This window comes from Neoarius graeffei, chromosome 22 (assembly GCF_027579695.1).
Source record: "Neoarius graeffei isolate fNeoGra1 chromosome 22, fNeoGra1.pri, whole genome shotgun sequence".
NCBI lineage: Eukaryota > Metazoa > Chordata > Actinopteri > Siluriformes > Ariidae > Neoarius > Neoarius graeffei.
The window spans coordinates 35,503,599-35,528,730 of record NC_083590.1 but is presented as its reverse complement, the minus strand read 5'-3'; the positions used below and the strand labels follow the sequence as shown (position 1 = coordinate 35,528,730).

At 42.9% G+C, this 25,132-nt stretch overlaps 1 protein-coding gene across 1 annotated transcript in view; it reads left to right on the top strand.

Annotated features, from left to right (window-relative positions):
• The window catches only part of LOC132870859 (ubiquitin-conjugating enzyme E2 E2-like), a 172,271-nt gene that overhangs the window by 122,688 nt on the left and 24,451 nt on the right, over window positions 1-25,132 (top strand). The window contains exon 4 of the mRNA XM_060904771.1: window positions 21,582-21,714. Coding sequence (XP_060760754.1) covers window positions 21,582-21,714 — 133 coding nt within the window. The remainder of the gene's footprint in view (window positions 1-21,581; window positions 21,715-25,132) is intronic.

Genomic DNA, 25,132 nt, shown 5'->3' with positions numbered 1-25,132 from the left:
TTGTGGGGGGCATGTTGGCTTGTAGGTCAGCTGGCATGTGCGTGGGCGTGTGATGGCATGAGGGAGGACAGTGTCGGCTTTTAGGTGGACACGTGTTGGTTTATTTTTGGCTTGAAGGTTTTTGGGTGGGCGGGCGTGTTGGCTTGTTTGTGGGCATGTGCTGGGTTGTGTTTGGGTGTGTTGGTTTGTGGATGGGTGTGTGTTAGCTTGTGGGTGGGTACTGTAGGTGCAACTTTGTTTGTTAGTATGTAGTTGTGGTTGTTTATGAGTTTCATGTGGGCATGTGGTCGACATTTGTGATTAGCCCTTTGTGAGGACCAAAAAGGACCAGATGTCCTCATAACCACATGGACCTCACAAAAATAGTTTTTAACAGCTATTGTTTGAAGAATAAAAAGGTTAACTTCTAGTTAGATTTCCATTCATCCTTAGATCTACAGAAGGTCCTCACAAGGATAGACAAACGTGTGTGTGTGTGTGTGTTGAGCATTGAGCAGTATGTTTTTGACTCACTCATACAGTAATAATGAGAAGCAAATTCTCCATCTCACTTTCTCTTTCCCAGAGGGGGGGTTTCTGTGTATTTCTGTGTATTTCGGTATAATTCTCCATAAACCAGATACTCACGAAGACGCTCCTCCTCAGTGTTCACTCAGACCATGATCTCTCGTGGCTATAAACATTTTCATTTCTATTTTTTTCTCAACTCCTTCTTCTGCTATGACTAAAAATAACAGCACGGGCAAGTTATGAGAGAAGACTCAGGGTTGGGGGAAGAAGAAAGAGACAGATGGCTGTAGAAATGAGAAGCGTTTAAAGGAAGAGGCGGAGGAGTGCTGTCCTCATGCACACTGTGATAAACCACGACGGAAGTGGCACATGGTTGTTTCTGTGTAGTGGGGAGCTTCAGGTAATGGAAATGGATGACTGATCTACTGTAAACCTGCACCTCTGGGTTCTTTTGGGTCTGGATTATGTGGTCGGAGGCAAATCATTTTTTCCATCTGGGCCATTAAATTCTGGTTTTCCAAACTAAAACCTGTATATTTTTCTTTTGGAGTTCTTTAATCAGAAAACGCACTGCTTCCTTTTTTTATGTCGTCGGCGCCATCGGTCTACAACCAGCAACTTCCTAAAAGCCCGCGTTATAAATTCTCATGCTTCACTGGAAGAACTGATTCACTTCTTTATTGTCTAAAATGTCGACAGATAGATTTGTGAAATACTGACTGGGTTGGTTTAAAGGACTGATTTATTTTTGTGCATGATATTTTAACCTCATCCACTTAATAAACTCCAAGCTATCAAGTATTATAATAATAATAAGTAGGACACAGTCCACTGATCAGTGTTAAAGGAGTAAAAGCTGTAATGTTCTCACGTTTTGATTGCTCAGAAATCTAAATGACTAGGACGTCGGAGCGAACATACAGTGTCTTGTAAAAGAACCCCCCCCCCCATTTGGTGTTTGTCCTGTTTTGTCGCATTACAAGCTGGAATTAAGGGTTCTCACGATTAAGATGAAAAAACAAATCTGGAGAGTGCATAGGTATTCATCCCGTCAGAGTCAATACTTTGTAGAGCCATCTTACAGCTGCAAGTCTCTTGGGGTGTGTCTCTATTAGCGTAACACATCTAACCACTGGGATTTTTGCCCATTCCTCAAGGCAAAACTGCTCCAACTCCTTCAAGTTAGATGGGTTGCGTTGGTGTACAGCAATCTTCAAGTTACGCCACAGATTCTCAGGTCTGGGCTTTGATTAGGCCATTCCAGGACATTTAAATGTTTCCCTTTAAACCACTCCAGTGTAGCTTTAGCAGTATGTTTAGGGTCATTGTCCTGCTGGAACGTGAACCTTCGTCCCAGTCTCAAACCTCTGGCCGACTCAAACAGGTTTTCGTCCAGAATTGCCCTGTATTTAGTGCCATCCATCTTTCCTTCAGTCCTGACCAGCTTTCCTGTCCCTGCAAATGAAAAACATCCCCACAGCATGATGCTGCCACCACCATGCTTCACTGTAGGAATGGTGTATTCAGGGTGTTGGGTTTGCACCACACGTGGCATTTCCCATCATAGCCAAAAAGTTCAATTTTTGTCTCATTTGACCAGAGAATCTTCTTCCATGCGTTTGGGGAGTCTGCCACATGCTGTTGGGCAAACGCCAAACGTGTTTTCTTAAGCAATGACTTTTTTCTGGCCACTCTTCCATAAAGCCCCGCCCACTCTGTGGAGTGTACGGCTTAATCAAATGGTGCTAACCCCCCAAAAAAATCCATTTTAATTCCATCTTGTAACATGACGAAGAAGAAGAAGAAACCTTTATTTGTCACATGCACACTTCAAGCACAGTGAAATTCATCTTCTGCATTTAACCCATCTGAAGCATTGAACACACGTGCGCACACCCAGAGCAGTGGGCAGCCACACGACAACACCCGGAGAGCAGTCAGGGGGTTAGTACCTTGCTCAAGGGCACTTCAGCCCAAGGCCGCCCCATGTTAACCTCACTGTATGTCTTTGGACTGTAGGGGAAACCGGAGCACCCGGAGGAAACCCACGCAGACACGGGGAGAACATGCAAACTCCACGCAGAAAGGCCCTCGCTGGCCGCTGGGCTCAAACCCGAAACCTTCTTGCTGTGAGGCAACAGTGCTAACCACTACACCACCATGCCGCCCAAACAGGAAAAACATCAAGGGTGATGAATACTTTTGCAAGACACTGTAATATAATAGTCATTCTGAAAATATGATGACTTTCATGTTGTGTTTTGAGATTCTATGTGGAAATTGTGATTATAATGACATAACCTCCATTCCTGATCTTTAACGTGGCGTCATTACATTAAGTGACCGGCACTATTCATTGTCACTGGTGTCATAACCAGCATCATTGTGTTAAATGTTTTTTTTTTTTTTTACACAGGCCGATTGAAAGGTGTAACTTTCAAGTGGTGCTGCTTGAAAGTTGCTGATTCTTCTGAACTTTGACCCTTGAAGCAACTTTTTTTCTGATTTCAAAGTACGACTTTTTAAAAATCAGCTAACGCCGATGACATTAAATAGTGAATATGAAGTGCAGGCTTTCAGCTGTAATGTGATTTGCATCCAGATCGGATGAACAGTCTCGGAGTCACAGCACTTTTTATATGTGCCCCCCTCCCCCCCTTTTTTAAAGGATGGAAAGTAATTGGACAGTTGGTTGCTCAGCTGTTCCATGACAGCAAGTAGATAAAAGGTCTGGAGTTGATTTCAAGTGTCGTATTTGCATTTGGAATCTGTTGCTCTTAACTCTCAATAGTCTAACTGCAGTGCCAATCAAAAGTCTGTTTTTTGTATTTTCTACATTGTTGAACAAAACTGCAGACGTCAAAACTACGGAATAATATACGGAACATATGGGATTATGTGGTAAACAAAAAAAGTGTTTAAAAAAATACGATTCATATTTTAGATTCTTCGAAGTATCCAGCGTTTACCTTGACACTTTCCACACTATTAGCGTGATCTTACCAAGCTTAATGAGGTCGTCACCTGGAAGGCTTTTCAATTAACAGGTGCCTCATCAAAAGTTAATTAGTGCAATTTCTTGCCGCCTTAATGCGTTTGAGGTCAAACAGTAAATAGAGCAGCGGCTACAATTATCGACACCTTAATGATCTTTTGGCCGTTGCAAAAGTAGAAAAGACTTTCAGTACGTAAATTGTGCGTGAATAATTACTCAAACTTCCACTGGAAAAAAAAAAAAGAGTTGATTCCTGATTGCTTAGCGTATCAGATCACTTGACACCGTTCCACAATTACCGACACCCGGATGATTATTTATTTAAAAAAAAAAATCGGTATGTGGTATTAAGTTAACAAAACGTAGTTTTTATTTAAAATGTGTTTTCCATAGACTTGTATTTAGTCCAAAATATCTTTTATATAAATATATGGATGTCGGTGTTTATGTAAATGAGGAAGTAATTCTCATGTTTGTAAACAAATGAACTGATGATGTTGAACCTGTGTCAGAAAATCTCTTTGTTCCACTTTCTACCCACTTTCTGAGTATTTTCGTAGATCACATTTTAATCATTCGTTGTTGTTTGTATTAATTTCTAGTTTTGTCGTTTACCAATAAATGTCAACAGGCAATTGAGATTGTAACCACATGGAAATCCAGGTCAAAGGTCGCATGTCATTCCTCGAACCAAAATATAAAACGTCTACTGATATTTTAATATATATACTGTGTATATATGTGTGTTATTTACCAGCTGGGAGGTCCGTATGGTGAAATACCGTGACCGAGGTCTTGAAAGTACTGAGCGAGGCCCTCTGGGCCGAGGTCAGTATTCAAGGCCGAGGTCAAAGTATTTCACCATACGGACCGACCTTAAGCTGGTAAATAATATATTTATTTTTTTCTTTACCAAATTCTAACAGAAAACGAGAGCGCCCGAAAGGGAAAACCGAGCCGAGCCGCCATTTTGAATCCTCATTCACGGCTATAATGCAAATGGCTTCCTCCTCGGTATACAAGTGCACTTCCATGGCAGGAAAAAAACTACATTTTGCCACCTATGTAGTCCCCTATTTATACAAAATTGAGTCATTCAGGATTCAGCCATGTTTTTGCTTGGTGTTTTTGCTCGACCAAAGTTATACAGTATTATGACCTTTATATTGCATAAATAAAGCCATTTGGTGAAACTTTGAAGAAGAGATTGTACTGGTTTAAAGTTTTTACTGAACGTAATATTAGGTATTAGGGTAACATGGGGGCGGCACGGTGGTGTAGTGGTTAGCGCTGTCGCCTCACAGCAAGAAGGTCCTGGGTTCGAGCCCCGTGGCCGGCGAGGGCCTTTCTGTGCGGAGTTTGCATGTTCTCCCCGTGTCCGCGTGGGTTTCCTCCGGGTGCTCCGGTTTCCCCCACAGTCCAAAGACATGCAGGTTAGGTTAACTGGTGACTCTAAATTGACCGTAGGTGTGAGTGTGAGTGTGAATGGTTGTCTGTGTCTATGTGTCAGCCCTGTGATGACCTGGCGACTTGTCCAGGGTGTACCCCGCCTTTCGCCCGTAGTCAGCTGGGATAGGCTCCAGCTTGCCTGCGACCCTGTAGGACAGGATAAAGCGGCTAGAGATGATGAGATGAGATGAGGATAACATGGTCCAAAATGGGCCTCATTAACTAATGAGATCAAACTGTTAGCAAGTTACAGGTTTTTAGCTTTCTCCTGAAATACTTTATTTCTTCTTCCTCAGGGTAAAACTCACTTTCACTGTGAACACTGTCGTTATCGCTATCCATGCTGTAAAATTAATGCTATTTTGAATCCTCATTCACGGCTGTAATGCAAATGGCTTCCTCCTCGGTATACAAGTGCACTTCCATGGCAAGAAAAAAATACATTTTGCCGCCTATGTAGTCCCCTATTTATACAAATAGGAGTCATTCAGGATTCAGCCATGTTTTTGCTCGGCGTTAGCAACAGTTAGAGGTTTTTAGCTTTCTCCTGAAATGTTTTCTTTTATTTCTTCTTCCTCAGGGTAGTAAAACTCGCTTTCGCTGTGAACACTGTCGTTATCGCTATCCATGCTGTAAAATTAATGCTATTCTCCGGAGAAATGCTGGCAAAAATTTATAAGATTTTTGATAATCTTATAAAAAATAAATTTTATAAAAAAAGATAAATGTTGACAAAAAATGCTACTATGTTTGTTGTTGTTGTGAACAAGCGAGTTCCCAGAGGTCCGTAACTGGGGTCCGTACCGTAGGATACGGACCTGCTCGCCAGCCAATCAGAGCGCAGGATTTGGACTGCGAAAAAATAAATATATTTTCTGAATGGAAGAGAAAAATCTGAATATTTCAAGCATGTCATTTTTTTATATGCAAGGAATTTAATTCTGGTCTAATTCTATTTATCGCACACAGATTCCAAATACTCTATAAACATTTCATTCTGTTATGAATCAGAAAAAAATTATTATAAATCACAGCACTTTTTTTTTTAAAGTACTTCATCTTCTTCAACAACGTTACACAAAGATCGATCCATAACAGTTGTAAATGTCCCTTAATTCCACAGGGTGTCGATAATCGTGGACACCGGTGAAAGTGATCACTATTATCGACGCCTCACGCAACTTCTCAAACGCGCGTTTAGATACAAAATGGCGGCTGTCAAATGAAAGAGGAAGAAACAAAGTAGGTTGCGACGAGGAGATCATGAAATATTGGTGAATTTGATCAGTAAAAACATGTCCATGATCTTTCCACCATGCTTACCTGCGATGATAACGTCCGGGTTTTCCGAAAAATTGCTGATCGCGCTGAAAAAATTCCATCTCAGGTAACGAGCTGCGTCATCAGACGACAAGATCAAAGGGTGAGGGGGCGGGTCTTCCGGTTGATTGATTAACCAATAATAACTGTTGGAACTGAAACTCAGCTTTGTAAAATAGTTTTTTATTGGTAAATCTGAAAAGGTGTCGATAATTATGGACTGTCGATAATTGTAGTCTAGTAAATAATAAAAATACTAAATAAATAAGTAGCCCTGTTCCACAACTGTAGTAATCCATATTATGTCAAGAAGCGCTCAACTAAGTAAAGAGAAACGACATCCATCATTACTTTAGCACATGAGGTGACTTTTTTAAATTAATAAGAATAAAGAAAAACTATTGAATTAAACGATGTGTCCAGACTTTTGACTGGTACTGTATGTCGGTGATGTCAGTATGAAGTCCGTCACTGCCAGTGAAGCCAGCCATCATTAGGCTGAAAAATCAAAACAAACCCATCAGAGAGACAGTAAAAACATTAAGTGTGGCCAAATCAACCACTGGCATTTAGTAGACGCTGTTATCCACAGCGACGTGCAACATACACTACCATTCAAAAGTTTGGGGTCACCCAGACAATTTTGTGTTTTCCATGAAAAGTCACACTTTTATTTCCCACCATAAGTTGTAAAATGAATAGAAAATATAGTCAAGACATTTTTCTGGCCATTTTGAGCATTTAATCGACCCCACAAATGTGATGCTCCAGAAACTCAATCTGCTCAAAGGAAGGTCAGTTTTATAGCTTCTCTAAAGAGCTCAACTGTTTTCAGCTGTGCTAACATGATTGTACAAGGGTTTTCTAATCCTCCATTAGCCTTCTGAGGCAATGAGCAAACACATTGTACCATTAGAACACTGGAGTGAGAGTTGCTGGAAATGGGCCTCTATACACCTATGGAGATATTGCACCAAAAACCACACATTTGCAGCTAGAATAGTCATTTACCACATTAGCAATGTATAGAGTGGATTTCTGATTAGTTTAAAGTGATCTTCATTGAAAAGAACAGTGCTTTTCTTTCAAAAATAAGGACATTTCAAAGTGACCCCAAACTTTTGAACGGTAGTGTACCCAGAGCAGCCTGGGGAGCAGTTGGAGGTGAGGTGCCTTGCTTAAGGGCATGTCAGCCATTCCTGCTGGTCCAGGGAACCAAACCAGCAACCTTTTGGTCCCAAAACTGCTTCTCTAACCTTTAGGCCATGGCTTCCCCATTCTTCAAAAGAAAGAATGCACTGGTGAGCTCAAGAACACCAAACACTCCAGAAGACCACAGAAAACAACTGTGGTGGATAAGAGAAGACTTCTTTCCCTGGTGGAGAAAAAAAATCCTTCATAACAGTTGAGAAGATTAAGAACACCCTCCAGAAGGTAAAGTGTATCTGTGTCAAAGTCAGCGATCAACAGAAGACTTCACCAGAGTAAATATGACAAGATTCACAAGAAGATGTAAACCATTGGGAAGATTCAAGAAGAAGAAGAACAGATTAGAGTTTACCAAACATATCTTTTTTAAAAAAGCCTGTCCAGTTCTGGAACGACATCCTATGGACAGATGGGACAAAGTTCAACTGGTACTAGAATAATTGGAAGAGAAGCGTGCGGAGAAGGGAAGGAACTGCTCACGAGCCAAAGTCCCACCTCATCCTATGGCGTGCGCGTGTGTAAGGCTGCCAATAGAACTGGTTGTTATCCCTTGTAGTTGTTGATGATGAAACTGTTGACGAAAGCCACAGGATGAATTTTGAAGTGTCTGAAGTGCACTGAAAATGTCTACACCATCTGCTCAAGTTCAGCCAGAGACTTCAAAACTCATTAGATGTTGCGTGACACTGTAGATGGACAGAGCCCTGAAGCATACTTCGAAAGCGAGCCAAGACTTTGAGCATGCTGAATACCAGAAAAGCAAAACACCACAAGGACAAGCAGGAAGTGAAGAAAGCTGAAGTAAAAGACATTCCGAGCACCGCCAGGGAAGAAACCCAGCATCTGGTCACGCCATGTCCATGGGTTTCAGATTTCAGGCAGTCAGACGAGTATTAAAATGACAATGCTGTAATTCCTACACCTTATTTGAACGTAAATACCCTTAGATCGGGAGCGGCACGGTACGGTGGTGTAGAAAGTACAGTATACGTCCCAAAGTAAAACCTAGTTAGTGCTAAAAAATGCAATTCTGACTTTAACCAGTAAATTCTCAGTGTAATAATGAAAGTAGAATGAAATGAAATGACCACGAGACCAAAACTGAGGCCGCATTTGGCTCGAAAACATATTTATAAGAACGTATAAGAGATATTCGGGCTGTAGGTCGGGCTGTCGGTGTGTCCCTGTAAAATAAGGTGTAAGAAACTCCAGTGTATACGAGGGGAAGTCAAAAAGTTCGAAGACCAAATTGAAAAAAAAATCTTGATTTATGAAAATAACAAAGCTATTTCTCGACATATCCTCCATTTAAGTCTAAACACTTCTACAAGCGATGTTTCCATCGGAGAATTCCTTCTTTGTAGAATTCCGAGGGATGTCTTTCACACCAGGTCACAACCTGCTTCTCTGCCTCGTCTAAGGACTGAAATCGAGTTCCTTTCAAATGCTCTTTCAGTTTTGGGAAAAGAAAAAAAATCAGATGGAGCTAGATCAGGGCTGTAAGGAGGGTGTGGAAGAATTTCCCATCGAAATTCACATAAGATCGCCCTAACAGTCTTTGCTGAGTGCACCGGTGCGTTATCATGACGGAAAAGGATTTGGCGGTGCAACTTTCCTCTGTGTTTTTTTGGCCAGTGCAGTCTTCAGCTTTCGCAAAACTCCTTCATAACAGTTACTGTTCGCTGTCCTTCGAGAAAATCAATTCGGATTATTCCTTCCGAATCCCAGAAAACTGTCGCCATAACCTTCAGAACTGACCCCTCTGCTTTGAACTTCACAGGCCCAGCTGTTCCTCTTGGTAGCCATTGTTTTGATTGAATTTTGCTTTCTGGGTCGTCTTGGTAAATCCATGTTTCATCTCCAGTGACACACCGTTCAAAAAAATTGGTTTCATTTGCTTCAATTCTGGTCAAAAGTGCTAAAGAATGGTCCGATCTTTGAGCCAGCTGATCCTCACGCAACGCTTTCAGGATCCAAAGAGCTGAAAGCTTACTCAGACCAAGATCTTCTCTCAGAATTGAAAAAGCTGAACCGTGCGAGATTCCAACTTCATTGGCGATTGCATCGACTTTGATTCGGCAATCTTCTTCCACCAGATTCCGCACGAACACGACTTTCTGTTCGATTTTTGCAGTGGAAGGCCTTCCTTCCCTCGGGTCGTCTTGGAGCTCTTCCCTACCCTCCTTAAATCGCTTAATCCCAAGCATAAACAACAGTTCTAGATGGTGAAGTAACCGGCGAGTGGCCTAGTGGTTAGCGTGTCCGCCTCTCGATCAGGAGATCGCGAGTCCAACTCACGGTCGGGTCATACCAAAGACCATCATAATAATGGTACCTACTGCTGTCTGGCAAGGCACGCTGCAATACAGATGTGAGTGGGGAGTCAAACTCTCGCGGTTACCAGAGGACCCGCCCCCCACTGTAACACTAGCTATGTAATAGGCGAAAGGCCGAGGGCTACGGAAACGCAAATCGGCGCCGCCCTATGGGAGTGGGAAGGACTTTGGCTCGCTAGATGGCGAAGAGTCCCCATAAACCTGTTGCAAAGCTTCAATAATTTTAACAGGTTTCCATTCAAGTTTGGTTAAAAATTTGATGTTTGCTCTGATTTCAAAATTGTTCATTTTTGAGGGTTGAAAAACCTGATCAAATAAAACGTAACACAGCTCAACGCTTGACAGAGATGTAATGATAAAACTTAAAACTGTTCGAGACGCCTGAGAAACGTGTCTTAACATGTTTTAGTTATTAAAATCGGACATCTTTTGAAATTATAACATCTGTCTTAGAACTTTTTGACTTACCCTCGTAGATACTGGACCTAGTTTCAGGAGTTAGTTGGAGTTTTTCAAAAAGACATCCATGATTGTGAAACAGCCCTTTTAGATTTTAAGAGTTAAAACGAAGACTAGTCCACGCACAGCTTCATGATTAGCGTCACAGAGGAGGCTTTTGATAAAAGTTCTCTCCTAAGTTTTAAACGAACATTTACTTGTTTGGAAAAAAATTTTAAACTAGACAAGTGAAGAAAACGTGAGCGTTATTACGCCGCCGCAGCACAAAATGGCGCTCGGTAGAGTTCATACGTCCGCCAAGCCACATATCATCAACATCAAAATCAAATCACTTGAACCGAGGATAATACTAAAGCTGTACCCCAAATTTCGTCACAATCCGTTCACTACTTTAAGACGCAAAGAAATCCTGGATCCACACAGATATCCGGCTTTGCATCAAAATCTAATCTGAGTAAAAAACAGGACATGAAACAGATGTTAGACACATTTGCAGCGGAGCTTCGTATGTGGTTGAAAATCTAATCATGGCTCAGCTTTCCTCCAAATTTCATCAAAATCCGTTCAGTACTTTTTGAGTTACATTGAGAACAGACAAGCAGAAAAACAAACAAATAAACAAGCAGATGCATAAATGTAACAAAGTTGGCGGAGGTAAAGATGAGTGCGGCTCACGATGGATGGATGGATGGATGGATGGATGGATGGATGGATGGATGGATGTGTGTTGTGCGAGTTGGTCTGAGCTATGAAACAGAGTTTGATGGCAGTTGGATGAATCCTGATGGAGCGGCAGAGCTTGGCGTCTGATAGTCAGTGTATTCCTGTGGGATTATAACTGCCTTACTGTCAATGGGAGAAAAATGGATGGAGGTGTAGCGGTTAGCACTGTCGCCTCACAACAAGAAGGTTCTGGGTTCGAGTCTAATGGCTGACCAGAGCCTTTCTGTGTGGAGTTTGCATATTCTCCCCATGTCTGCATGGGTTCCTCCACAGTCCAAAGACATGAAGATAGGGTAACTGGTGGCTCGAAATTGTCCATAGGTGCGAGTGTGTGAGCACGCAGAAAGGAACTGGCCACCCTACTGCAGCAATTCTGACCAAGTCAACCAAACATACACTACCGTTCAAAAGTTTGGGGTCACTTTGAAATGTCCTTATTTTTGAAAGAAAAGCACTGTTCTTTTCAATGAAGATCACTTTAAACTAATCAGAAATCCACTCTATACATTGCTAATGTGGTAAATGACTATTCTAGCTGCAAATGTCTGGTTTTTGGTGCAATATCTCCATAGGTGTATAGAGGCCCATTTCCAGCAACTCTCACTCCAGTGTTCTAATGGTACAATGTGTTTGCTCATTGCCTCAGAAGGCTAATGGATGATTAGAAAACCCTTGTACAATCATGTTAGCACAGCTGAAAACAGTTGAGCTCTTTAGAGAAGCTATAAAACTGACCTTCCTTTGAGCAGATTGAGTTTCTGGAGCATCACATTTGTGGGGTCGATTAAATGCTCAAAATGGCCAGAAAAATCTCATCTCATCTCATTATCTCTAGCCGCTTTATCCTTCTACAGGGTCGCAGGCAAGCTGGAGCCTATCCCAGCTGACTACGGGCGAAAGGCGGGGTACACCCTGGACAAGTCGCCAGGTCATCACAGGGCTGACACATAGACACAGACAACCATTCACACTCACATTCACACCTACGGTCAATTTAGAGTCACCAGTTAACCTAACCTGCATGTCTTTGGACTGTGGGGGAAACCGGAGCACCCGGAGGAAACCCACGCGGACACGGGGAGAACATGCAAACTCCGCACAGAAAGGCCCTCGCCGGCCACGGGGCTCGAACCCGGACCTTCTTGCTGTGAGGCGACAGCGCTAACCACTACACCACCGTGCCGCCGGCCAGAAAAAATGTCTCGACTATATTTTCTATTCATTTTACAACTTATGGTGGGAAATAAAAGTGTAACTTTTCATGGAAAACACAAAATTGTCTGGGTGACCCCAAACTTTTGAACGGTAGTGTAGTTCACCTCAAGCCTGGATCAGGTTCGATAGCGGCCATCCCAAGCCTGAAGGTCTGCTATTCGTTATTTAATTTCAACCTCAGTACTTTGGTAGACAGCTGAAGTGACAGTAACTTTGTCCATGTCCAAATATTGACTCATGCAGCTTGTGTTCCGTATAGCATCGTTTTAAAAAGAACAACGACTGATTTTCACTCTTTCTCACATCTCGACAAGATTCAAGACGTTTATCGTCATATGTATAGGAAAAACACAGAGGTTCAGACAATGCAATGAAATTCTTACTTTGCTGCTCTCCTTACATACAACAATAACATATAGACTCGGGAATAAAAGTAGTAAAACTAGATAAAAACTTACGTAACGTAAAAACTAAAACTGAAGTAAAAAGTAGTAAATGTAGTACAACCCCAATTCCAAAAAAGTTGGGACAAAGTACAAATTGTAAATAAAAACAGAATGCAATGATGTGGAAGTTTCAAAATTCCATATTTTATTCAGAATAGAACATCGATGACATATCAAATGTTTAAACTGAGAAAATGTATCATTTAAAGAGAAAAATTAGGTGATTTTAAATTTCATGACAACACATCTCAAAAAAGTTGGGACAAGGCCATGTTTCCCACTGTGAGACATCCCCTTTTCTCTTTACAACAGTCTGTAAACGTCTGGGGACTGAGGAGACAAGTTGCTCAAGTTTAGGGATAGGAATGTTAACCCATTCTTGTCTAATGTAGGATTCTAGTTGCTCAACTGTCTTCGGTCTTTTTTGTCGTATCTTCCGTTTTATGATGCGCCAAATGTTTTCTATGGGTGAAAGATCTGGACTGCAGGCTGGCCAGTTCAGTACCCGGACCCTTCTTCTACGCAGCCATGATGCTGTAATTGATGCAGTATATGGTTTGGCATTGTCATGTTGGAAAATGCAAGGTCTTCCCTGAAAGAGACGTCGTCTGGATGGGAGCATATGTTGCTCTAGAACCTGGATATACCTTTCACCATTGATGGTGTCTTTCCAGATGTGTAAGCTGCCCATGCCACACACACTACACTAATGCAACCCCATACCATCAGAGATGCAGGCTTCTGAACTGAGCGCTGATAACAACTTGGGTCATCCTTCTCCTCTTTAGTCCGAATGACACGGCGTCCCTGATTTCCATAAAGAACTTCAAATTTTGATTCGTCTCACCACAGAACAGTTTTCCACTTTGCCACAGTCCATTTTAAATGAGCCTTGGCCCAGAGAAGACGTCTGCGCTTCTGGATCATGTTTAGATACGGCTTCTTCTTTGAACTATAGAGTTTTAGCTGGCAACGGCGGATGGCACGGTGAATTGTGTTCACAGATGATGTTCTCTGGAAATATTCCTGAGCCCATTTTGTGATTTCCAATACAGAAGCATGCCTGCATGTGATGCAGTGCCGTCTAAGGGCCCGAAGATCACGGGCACCCAGTATGGTTTTCCGGCCTTGACCCTTACGCACAGAGATTCTTCCAGATTCTCTGAATCTTTTGATGATATTATGCACTGTAGATGATGATATGTTCAAACTCTTTGCAATTTTACACTGTCGAACTCCTTTCTGATATCGCTCCACTATTTGTCGGCGCAGAATTAGGGGGATCGGTGATCCTCTTCCCATCTTTACTTCTGAGAGCCGCTGCCACTCCAAGATGCTCTTTTTATACCCAGTCATGTTAATGACCTATTGCCAGTTGACCTAACGAGTTGCAGTTTGGTCCTCCAGCTGTTCCTTTTTTGTACCTTTAACTTTTCCAGCCTCTTATTGCCCCCGTCCCAACTTTTTTGAGATGTGTTGCTGTCATGAAATTTCAAAATGTCCCACTTTCGACATTTGATATGTTGTCTATGTTCTATTGTGAATACAATATCAGTTTTTGAGATTTGTAAATTATTGCATTCCGTTTTTATTTACAATTTGTACTTTGGCCCAACTTTTTTGGAATCGGGGTTGTAAAAAAAATTTTTGATTAAATATTTTAAAAGTTATCATTAGTTGGTGGGGAAAAAAAGGCCAGTTGTGATTTTTTTTTCTTACTGTGAGGCATTTAGTATAAAGCATCGATGAAACGTGATGGTTTTGTGTTTGACCGTTGTTCTTCTGTCATCAGTATGATTTTCACGTGAGAGAGAGCAAAGTTCAAGTTTTGGTATCTGGCAGACGTACAGATTCTAAACACACACACGGCAGGGAAAAGAGCGATGTGGTGTCTGCCATCTCAAAGCGGCTCCAGATGTGCTGTTTGTAAAATGGCTGTGGTCACTAGAAGGGAGCTCTGAGTAGCCGGCAGCAGTGTGGGGCATCTGAAAAAGCCCACACACACACACACACACACACACGGGGCTGATAGTTTGTCCCCCTTTTCCATCTCAGATCAAAAGAATAACGGCTTGATGGAGCTGGAAAGAGGAAAAAAAACGAAGTGCCGAAAATACAAAGTAGTGTTACTTAACACACAGCTTCCTGTCACACGGGGGCAGATTTATCAACATGTTTGATCACACACGCACAGCCCTTTCCCCTTTTGCTCTGTCTTTCTTCTTTCTATCATTCCTCCCACTCATTCTCGTACTATCCTTCCTTTTATAGCTCCGTTCTTTTTTTCCCTCTCCTGTCTCTTTTTTCTGTTCTCCTTATTCCTCTGCCTCACCCACTCATCGGTTCTCTTCTCTGTCTCGGTCAGCTCCACGTCCCCAGCCATTACACTAATCTGCTGAAAGAGCGAGTTTGGATCTCGCTCAGCGTTTGTAGGAGGGGAAGAAAGGCCGGGGCAGCTGGCGGAGTCGTGTTTTGGATCCAGAATAAGATCAGCTGCTCCCTGCGGTGAAGGGAGGGATGGAGACTCGAACAGTGGTGTCCTTCTGGTAGCAGCTGTCCAGAGCTCTGTGTGTGTGTGTGGTGGGAGTTATTTTGTCACTATGATCTCATTTTTGGTTCTTGAATAGCATGCGATGTTCAATTGACCATGTTTACAGGGGTTTTTTTTTCTTCACATTTCAGCTGCTGGATGTGTGTTAGTCATGCGAAACTGCTCTGAACGGGACACGCATCGTTAAACATCGCGGCAGCCCGAAGACTTAAACCAAACAGGAAGTGATTATTGATACTTTCAGCATGTTTAATCTGTAATCTGACCCGGCATACACTCAGGTCACATGCAGGCTGGCTCTTGTGGGCGTGTACTGTCGAACATTTTTTTGTTTGTTTATACGTTCTGATGAAAAAAAAAATGCCATCTGTACGAGTATTTAGCTCGTTACTACATGCTAGCAGCACGGGGTGTGGGGACAGACGCCCCGATCGGATTCAAATCCGTTTCACAAGCTGAGGATTTGATTCAATCTGATACAGTCTGATTATAAATCAATATCGACTCAGTAGGAATGAGATCTGAAATACTGTACAGCAAGAGAGAGAGACAGAAGGGCAGACAAGACAGACAGAGAGAGAGAGAGAGAGAGAGAGAGAGAGAGAGGCAGATAGACAAACAGAGAAAGAGAGAGGCAGACAGACAGAGAGAGAGGCAGACAGACAAACAGAAAGAGAGAGACAGAGAGAGAGAGGCAGACAGACAGAGAGAGAGGCAGACAGACAAACAGAAAGAGAGAGACAGAGAGAGAGAGGCAGATAGACAAACAGAGAAAGAGAGAGGCAGACAGACAGAGAAAGAGAGAGGCAGAGAGAGAGAGAGGCAGTCAGACAGAGAGAGAGAGACAGACGGGGGGTTATGTACGCACAGACGAGGCAAACCCACGCTTTATTAAATGAATGCTGAAATAGTTATAATGCCATAGATAAGGTGCTTAAATGCAGGTATTTTAAGTGCGCAGTGCTCTGTGAGAAATAAATAATCCACTTGCACATGCGGTGATGCTGATGAGTTATGTACAGCGTGATAACCTCAACAACCCAGCTGGATATAACGGGACCTTCTCACTCTCCCTTCTCACTGCCTTCTCACTCTCTCTCCCTTCTCACTGCCTTCTCACTCTCTCCTCCTTCTCACTCTCTCCCCCTTCTCACTCTCTCTCCCTTCTCACTGCCTTCTCACTCTCTCTCCCTTCTCACTGCCTTCTCACTCTCTCTCCCTTCTCACTCTCTCTCCCTTCTCACTGCCTTCTCACTCTCTCTCCCTATCACTCCCTTCTCACTCTCTCTCCCTTCTCACTCTCTCTCCCTTCTCACTCTCTTCCTTATCACTCCCTTCTCACTCTCTCTCCCTTCTCACTCTCTCTCCCTTCTCACTGCCTTCTCACTCTCTCCTCCTTCTCACTCTCTCTCCCTTCTCACTGCCTTCTCACTCTCTCTCCCTTCTCACTGCCTTCTCTCACTCTCCCCTTTCTCACTCTCTCTCCCTTCTCACTGCCTTCTCACTCTCTCCTCCTTCTCACTCTCTCCCCCTTCTCACTCTCTCTCCCTTCTCACTGCCTTCTCACTCTCTCTCCCTTCTCACTCCCTTCTCACTCTCTCTCCCTTCTCACTCTCTCTCCCTTCTCACTGCCTTCTCACTCTCTCTCCCTATCACTCCCTTCTCACTCTCTCTCCCTTCTCACTCTCTCTCCCTTCTCACTGCCTTCTCACTCTCTCTCCCTTATCACTCCCTTCTCACTCTCTCTCCCTTCTCACTCTCTCTCCCTTCTCACTGCCTTCTCACTCTCTCCTCCTTCTCACTCTCTCTCCCTTCTCACTGCCTTCTCACTCTCTCTCCCTATCACTCCCTTCTCACTCTCTCTCCCTTCTCACTGCCTTCTCACTCTCTCTCCCTTCTCACTCTCTCTCCCTTATCACTCCCTTCTCACTCTCTCTCCCTTATCACTGCCTTCTCACTCTCACCCCCTTCTCACTCTCTCTCCCTTCTCACTGCCTTCTCACTCTCTCCCCCTTCTCACTCTCTCTCCCTTCTCTCTCCCTTCTCACTCTCTCTCCCTTCTCACTCTCTCCCTTCTCACTGCCTTCTCACTCTCTCTCCCTTCTCACTGCCTTCTCACTCTCTCTCCCTCAAGTTCCTGCTCACTGCCTTCTCACTCTCTCTCCCTTCTCACTCTCTCTCCCTTCTCACTGCCTTCTCACTCTCTCCCTTCTCACTGCCTTCTCATTCTCTCCCTTCTCACTGCCTTCTCACTCTATCTCCCTTCTCACTGCCTTCTCATTCTCTCCCTTCTCACTGCCTTCTCACTCTCTCTCCCTTCTCACTGCCTTCCCACTCTCTCTCCCTTCTCACTGCCTTCCCACTCTCTCTCCCTTCTCACTGCCTTCTCTCTCTCTCCCTTATCACTGCCTTCTCACTCTCTGTCCCTTATCACTGCCTTCTCACTCTCTCTCCCTTCTCACTGCCTTCTCTCTCTCTCCCTTATCACTGCCTTCTCACTCTCTCTCCCTTCTCACTGCCTTCCCACTCTCTCTCCCTTATCACTGCCTTCTCACTCTCTCTCCCTTCTCACTCTCTCCCTTACTGCCTCGCTCCATCCTGACTAATAACGTATTTAAAGAGCTTGGAGAGCGCACATCACACCCAGCTCAAGCGTGAGGTATTTAAATCAAATAATTTGGCATGTTGATACAAAAACATTCAAATTTAAAAGTTCACAGAGAAGCTGTTGGCCTCAGTTTGAGGATTTGAATGCAGCTCATGTTTTGAGTCGTGGTCAGGGTTGCCAGAGTGGGTTGGTTTAACCTTTTCACCACTGTGAACCGCTATTCTGGTCTCACTGTAGTCAGGAAACCTCTTCTGGAAAAAGTTACGCAGTGGTGAAAGGGTTAAACAATGTCAGCTTTTCTAAGTAATATTGTCCCATCCATATACAGAGCCCTCCACAATTATTGGCACCCCTTATAAAGATTAGTAAAAAGGGTTAGAAAAAAATCTACCCTTTGGTGAAGTCGCTTCATCTCACACTGAAAAAATGAGAAAAATCCAACCTTTAATTGAAGTGAACTTTTTCAGAGGAAAAACAAATTCCTCATCAAGAAATATATTTTCAACAAAAACAAATGTGCCACTATTATTGGCACCCCTGAAAATTATAGTGAGTGAGCAGGAACTTGTAAGCTGTAATCCATGACTTCCTGATTAAATGGGGGACAAATATGAGGCAACACACAGGCCAAATTCCCTTCGTCATCCATCAGCGTGGGAGAGATAAGAGAACACACAAACCAAATGTGGGAGAAGTGTGTTGACCTTCATAAGTCAGTGAATGGTTATTAAAAAAAACAACTCGCCTGAAAAGGTTGAAATCGGTCTTGATGTTGGGAAGGAGCACGGTGATACAAAATTTTAAAAAATAATAATAATAATCAATAATTCCTCTCAAATGCATTAAAACTGAGCAAAGGAGTCAGATTTGAAAATGTAAGGAAGAGAAAGTACAGATGGAGGGAGTATTTAGGGAGTAAAAGTAAAAAATGTTCAGAAAAATAAATACTCGAGTAACAAAATATTTGTATTTTGTTACTTCCCATCTCTGCTAGTCAGAGCCTGTCTGTTTAATTCTCTGGCTGTGTTTAATCAAAGCAGAAATGAGCGTAGAAAACTGTTCAGTCCAAAAATTTTTTTTTTTTTTAAAATGCAGATTTGTATCAAAGATATATATGTTGTTTACCAGCTGGGAGGTCCGTATGGTGAAATATCATGACCGAGGTCTTGAGCGAGGCCCTCTGGGCGGAGGTCAGTATTCAAGGCCGAGGTCACAGTATTTCACCATACGGACCGACCTTAAGCTGGTAAATAATATATTTATTTTTTTCTTTACCAAATTATAACAGAAAACGAGAGTGCCCGAAAGGGAAAACCGAGCCGAGCCGCCATTTTGAATCCTCATTCACGGCTGTAATGCAAATGGCTTCCTCCTCGGTATACAAGTGCACTTCCATGGCAAGAAAAAACTACATTTTGCCGCCTATGTAGTCCCCTATTTATACAAAAATTGAGTCATTCAGGATTCAGCCATGTTTTTGCTCAGCGTTAGCAACAGTTAGAGGTTTTTAGCTTTCTCCTGAAATGTTTTCTTTTATTTCTTCTTCCTCAGGGTAGTAAAACTTGCTTTCGCTGTGAACACTGTCGTTATCGCTATCCATGATATAAAATTAATGCTATTCTCCTGAGAAATGCTGGCAAAAAATTTATGACTTTTGATAATCTTATAAATAAATCTTATAAAAAAAGATAAATGTTGAAAAAAAATTCTACTAAGTTTGTTGTTGTTGTGAACTAGCGAGTCGCCAGAGGCCCGTAACCGGGGTCTGTAACGTAGGATACAGACCCGCTCGCCAGCCAATCAGAGCGCAGGATTTGGACCGCGAAAAAAATAAATATATGTTATTTACCAGCTGGGAGGTCCGTATGGTGAAATACCGTGCCCGAGGTCTTGAAAGTACTGAGCGAGGCCCTCTGGGCTGAGGTCAGTATTCAAGGCCGAGGTCACAGTATTTCACCATACGGACCGACCTTAAGCTGGTAAATAATATGTTTATTTTTTTCTTTACCAAATTCTAACAGAAAACGAGAGCGCCCGAAAGGGAAAACCGAGCCGAGCCGCCATTTTGAATCCTCATTCACGGTTGTAATGCAAATTGCTTCCTCCTCGGTATACAAGTGCACTTCCATGGCAGGAAAAAAAACTACATTTTGCCGCCTATGTAGTCCCCTATTTATACAAATAGGAGTCATTCAGGATTCAGCCATGTTTTTGCTCGGCGTTAGCAACAGTTAGAGGTTTTTAGCTTTCTCCTGAAATGCTTTTCTTTTATTTCTTCTTCCTCAGGGGAGTAAAACTCGCTTTCGCTGTGAACACTGTCGTTATCGCTATCCATGCTGTAAAATTAATGCTATTCTCCTGAGAAATGCGAAAATAAATGTTGACAAAAATTGCTACTATGTTTGTTGTTGTGAACGAGCGAGTCGCCAGAGGTCCGTAATCGGGGTCCGTACCACAGGATACGGACCCGCTCGCCAGCCAATCAGAGCGCAGGATTTGTACCGCGAAAAAAATAATAATCGTTAAAAAATATATATATTTTTGCACACCCCTCTATACTAGGTTTTGTACTAGCAATAATAATAATAACAAAAATCCCTTTCATTGTAAAAAAACAATACGTTATAAAATCGATCAAATAAAATCAGTTTAAATGTAGATTAATTATATCCAGTTCCAAAAAATTCAGTTCTGATCTTTGCTATTTGTTACAGGATCCGATATCCGATTTTGTATAAAACAGGATAAGATGAAACCATGGTGCGTTTTTCTTCCATTTTTGTGTGTCAAAGCACAAGCAAGAGCTAATATCAGGTCGGACCTAAAGATGTGGTTCTGGTGCTGAAGAAATGTCAAATCACTCATTCACACACACACATACACACACACACACACACACACACACACACACACGTAGTACTCGAGTCCGACTCGTGCCCTAATTTTAAGGACTCGTGACTTGACTTGGACTTGAGCACTGATGACTCGGACTCGTACATTAATTGCATTCGGACTCGTAAACTGGAGACGAGGACTCGGATTTTTTTCTTTCTTTTTTTGTAACATGCCATCATAATGTGGCCTAAGATATTTATATTTATATCTACATTAATTTTTAGACTAATTTTGTGCAAGAGAATGCACATTCACCTGTTCAGGAACAAACTAACGTTAACGGCGCTAAAATGCCTGGAGAGAAGCCGCTAGGATTGTCCGCTTTGCTTATACAGACTTCTCGTGCAGTGGGAAAAAACGCCCTGCTGTGTGTTCCATATGTAGAAGAACTATCGAAGAGGCGACGGGGTCAACCTCGACTCCACCCAGAGAAGGAAGTGACACGCTATGTTCATTGCTCTGTTGATAGTGGGCGGGGCTTGCTTGCTAAGTGATGAACTAGCTAGCGTTAGCCCTTTCTCGTGTTATTTGCTCTGTTGATAGTGGGCGGGGCTTGTGTCGGACTCAACTCGGATCAATAGTGGACTCGACTCGAAATTTTCTTTCATGACTCGGACTTGAACACTGGGGACTCGAGACTGGACTCGGACTCGAGGTTTAGTGACTCGACTACAACACTGCACACGCCATAGGACTTCTCCGAAGAATCATTCGAGCCAGTCGTTTGGATTTGTGGCTTAACTGTGTGCACAAAATCGAGAAAATATCTGTCCAATCCACAGTGTCATACACGCACATAAAAAACGAGCGCTCATGTGAAGCAGTGTGTTCCATGCTCTCAATTCGCCTTGTGTTGTGTTTTCAGCGCCGGCCCAAAAGGAGACAACATCTACGAGTGGAGGTCCACCATCCTGGGTCCTCCAGGCTCCGTGTACGAGGGAGGAGTCTTCTTCCTCGACATCGCCTTCACTCCAGACTACCCCTTCAAGCCGCCCAAGGTGAGAGACAGAGTGCAAGCTCGCTTTAACATCACTTTATTCAAAGCCATTTACAAACAATTTTCATTTTCACAGTTTGAGCAATGTTCACTGGGGCTTGTTTTGGGTTCTGACACACGTCTGTTACCCCTTTTCCACCAAATCAGTTCCAGGGCTGGTTCGGGGCCAGTGCTGGTGCTGGTTCACAACTCGTTCAACTTGCGAGCCAGCTGAGAACCAGTTTGCTTTTCCATAGCTCACGGTGCTAAGGGAAGCCACGTCATTACGTCGCTGTATCCGTCAGTTACGTCGCTGTATACGTCAGTTATGTCGCTACGTTTGCATAAACCTTGGCGCAAATATCGAAGCAAAAACAACACGGAAGAAGCAGCAGCAGCAACAACAACAATAATAATAATAATGGATGACTTCGCGTTTGTACAGCTGCTGCTTCTCGTCGCTTAAAAATGCCGATCTTTCGCAGTCTTGTTATTGTTGTTGGTCTTAACAACTCCGCCCCCCCGCTGACATAAGCGGTTCTTTCCTCTGGCCCAGCAGAGAGTTGGTGCTAGCCTGGAACTGGTTTTTCTGGCCCCAGAGCCAGTTCTTTGTCAGTGGAAACAGAAAACCCGGTTCCAAACTAAGCACTGGCCCCGAACCAGCCCTGGAACTGCTTTGGTGGAAAAGGGGCATGTGTGGATGTGGGTGTGGTTTCTGAGGAACCACTTCTTTGCCTGCTTATTTTTATGCTCGTGTTTGCAGAACGCGGTCGAGAAGCAAACAGAAATCACATTAAAGCCTCATGTTTGTGTGACGCACCACGTGCAAACACTGTAGTGTATTTTTACTTGGAGCTGTTTTGGGCATCTGAGTTTTCAGTGGCTTTATTTGTGTTTGCAAGGTCAGGCACTTTTAAGGAGTTTATTGGTAAAAGTGTTTTGTTTCTTTTTGGTCAGCAGTGTTTGCATTTTAGGTCCAAAGTACTGTGAGCAGAGAGAGAGAGAGAAAGCGAGTATGACGGCATGTTCTTAGAGCCATTGTAGGTACAAAATAAAACAAACAAATAATATTATGAGTAAAAACTTAGAAATTCTCCGAGATTCTCTACAGTGTCTTGCAAAAGTATTCATCCCCCTTGGTGTTTGTCCTGTTTTGTCGCATTACAAGCTGGAATTAAAATGGATTTTTGGACCGTTAGCACCGTTTGATTACACAACAGGCCTACAACTTTAAAGTGCATATCGCGGGTAAATTCAGGAGCAAGATCGATGTAATTCTCTTATTTTATATTAAACTTTGGTCAAATATATGTCGCAATTTTTTTACCTTGCGCAATACCAGAAAAATTCAGTTGAAATCAAGCCATTTGAGGCGAATTGGTCCGCCTCTGAAAAAACTCGGCATTTGGATTTCCCGGGAAACATTGATTTTCATGACGTCGCGTGTGGGACACCTCCTTCTGAATCCTACGTCAGCGCTGGTTTGTTTATGAGAAAACGACCTGGTGGTTTTCTGCAAATTTCTTCAACGTTATTGCGTAATTATTAAAATGGTTAACAGATGTATCGTAGGAGGGTGTAGCAACACCAATCTTGATGGGATTAGTACTCATCGTTTTCCAAAAGACCGGACAATGAGAGAGAAATGGGAGCGCTTGGTCTACACAGGCTGTGCACTGAAACCGTGCAAAGCTCGCGCAGCCTGCTGGCGCTTCCGCAGGTAACGTCACGAATCTGGCTCCAGACTCCCTTGGGATTTTTCCAGATGCGTTTTGTTATTTTATTTTTTTCTGCTGTAGACAGATGGCCTTGTGTAAAATTACCCTTCTGGATGAGTGTGTAAAGGGAAATACTTTCATATAAAAAAACACGAAATTGGTCCAGAATATGCACTTTAAAGGTGCACTTTTTTATTTTATTTGTTATTTATTGTGACACAAACAATTATTAAAATGAAAAAAACAGAACTCTGGAGTGTGCATAAGTATTCACCTCCTAAATAAGAGCTGGTCCAACCGATTCACTTCATAAGTCACGTAATTAGTTGATTAAGATCCACCTGTGTGCAATCAAAGTGTCACATGATCGGTCACATGATGTCTGTATAAATCAACCTGTTCTGGAAGGACCCTGACTCTGCAACACTACTAAACAAGCAACATGAAAACCAAGGAGCCTCCAAACAGGCCAGAGACAAAGTTGTGGAGAAGTATAGATCAGGGTTGGGTCACAAAAAATATCCCAAACTTTGAATATCCCAGGGAGCGCCATTAAATCCATTATAGCAAAATGGAAAGAATATGGCACCACTACAAACCTGACAAGAGAAGGCCCTGCCCACCAAAACACTCAGACCGGGCAAGGAGGGCATTAATCAGAGATGCAACAAAAACACCAAAGAGAACACTGAAGGAGCTGCAAAGATCCACAGCGGAGATGGGAGTATCTGTCCATAGGACCACTTTAAGCCGGACACTCCACAGAGTGGGCGGGGCTTTATGGAAGAGTGGCCAGAAAAAAGTAATTGCTTAAGAAAACACCTTTGGAGTTTGCCCAACAGCATGTGGCAGACTCCCCAAACACATGGAAGAAGATTCTCTGGTCAAATGAGACTAAAATTTAACTTTTTGGCCATCATGGGAAATGCCATGTGTGGCACAAACCCAACACCCTGAGAACACCATTCCTACAGTGAAGCATGGTGGTGGCAGCATCATGCTGTGGGGATGTTTTTCATCTGCAGGGACAGGAAAGCTGGTCAGGACTGAAGGAAAGATGGATGGCACTAAATACAGGGCAATTCTGGAGGAAAACCTGTTTGAGTCGGCCAGAGGTTTGAGACTGGGACGAAGGTTCACGCTCCAGCAGGACAATGACCCTAAACATACTGCTAAAGCTACACTGGAGTGGTTTAAAGGGAAACATTTAAATGTCTTGGAATGGCCGAGTCAAAGCCCAGACCTCAATCCAACTGAGAATCTGTGGCACAACTTGAAGATTGCTGTCCACCAACACAACCCATCTAACTTATAAAATCTAAAAATATAAAATATAAAAATATAATTAGAGACTCCTGACTGTTTCTTTACACTGGTGTGACTGTTGCTGTGGTGCGATGTTTCCCCCATAAAGAGCCGCCAACAGTCTGAGTGCTGTCTGAAGTGTACAGCGCACAGACAGCAAGGGTGCAGGGTCGCGACTCGCAACTGATTTTACAGCCCTGAAACTGAAGCCACTGTTCAGCTGCTGAGCAACAACCTCAACCTTAACTCCACTTTCTCTCTCCTCTTCTTTATCTCTCTCACTCTCTCTCTCCTCTTCTTTATCTCTCTCACTCTCCTCTTTTTTATCTCTCTCTCTCTGTCTCACTCTCTCCTCTCTCGCTCTTTGTCTCTGTCTCTGTCTTGCTTCTTCTTCTTATATCTTTCTGCTTTTCTTTA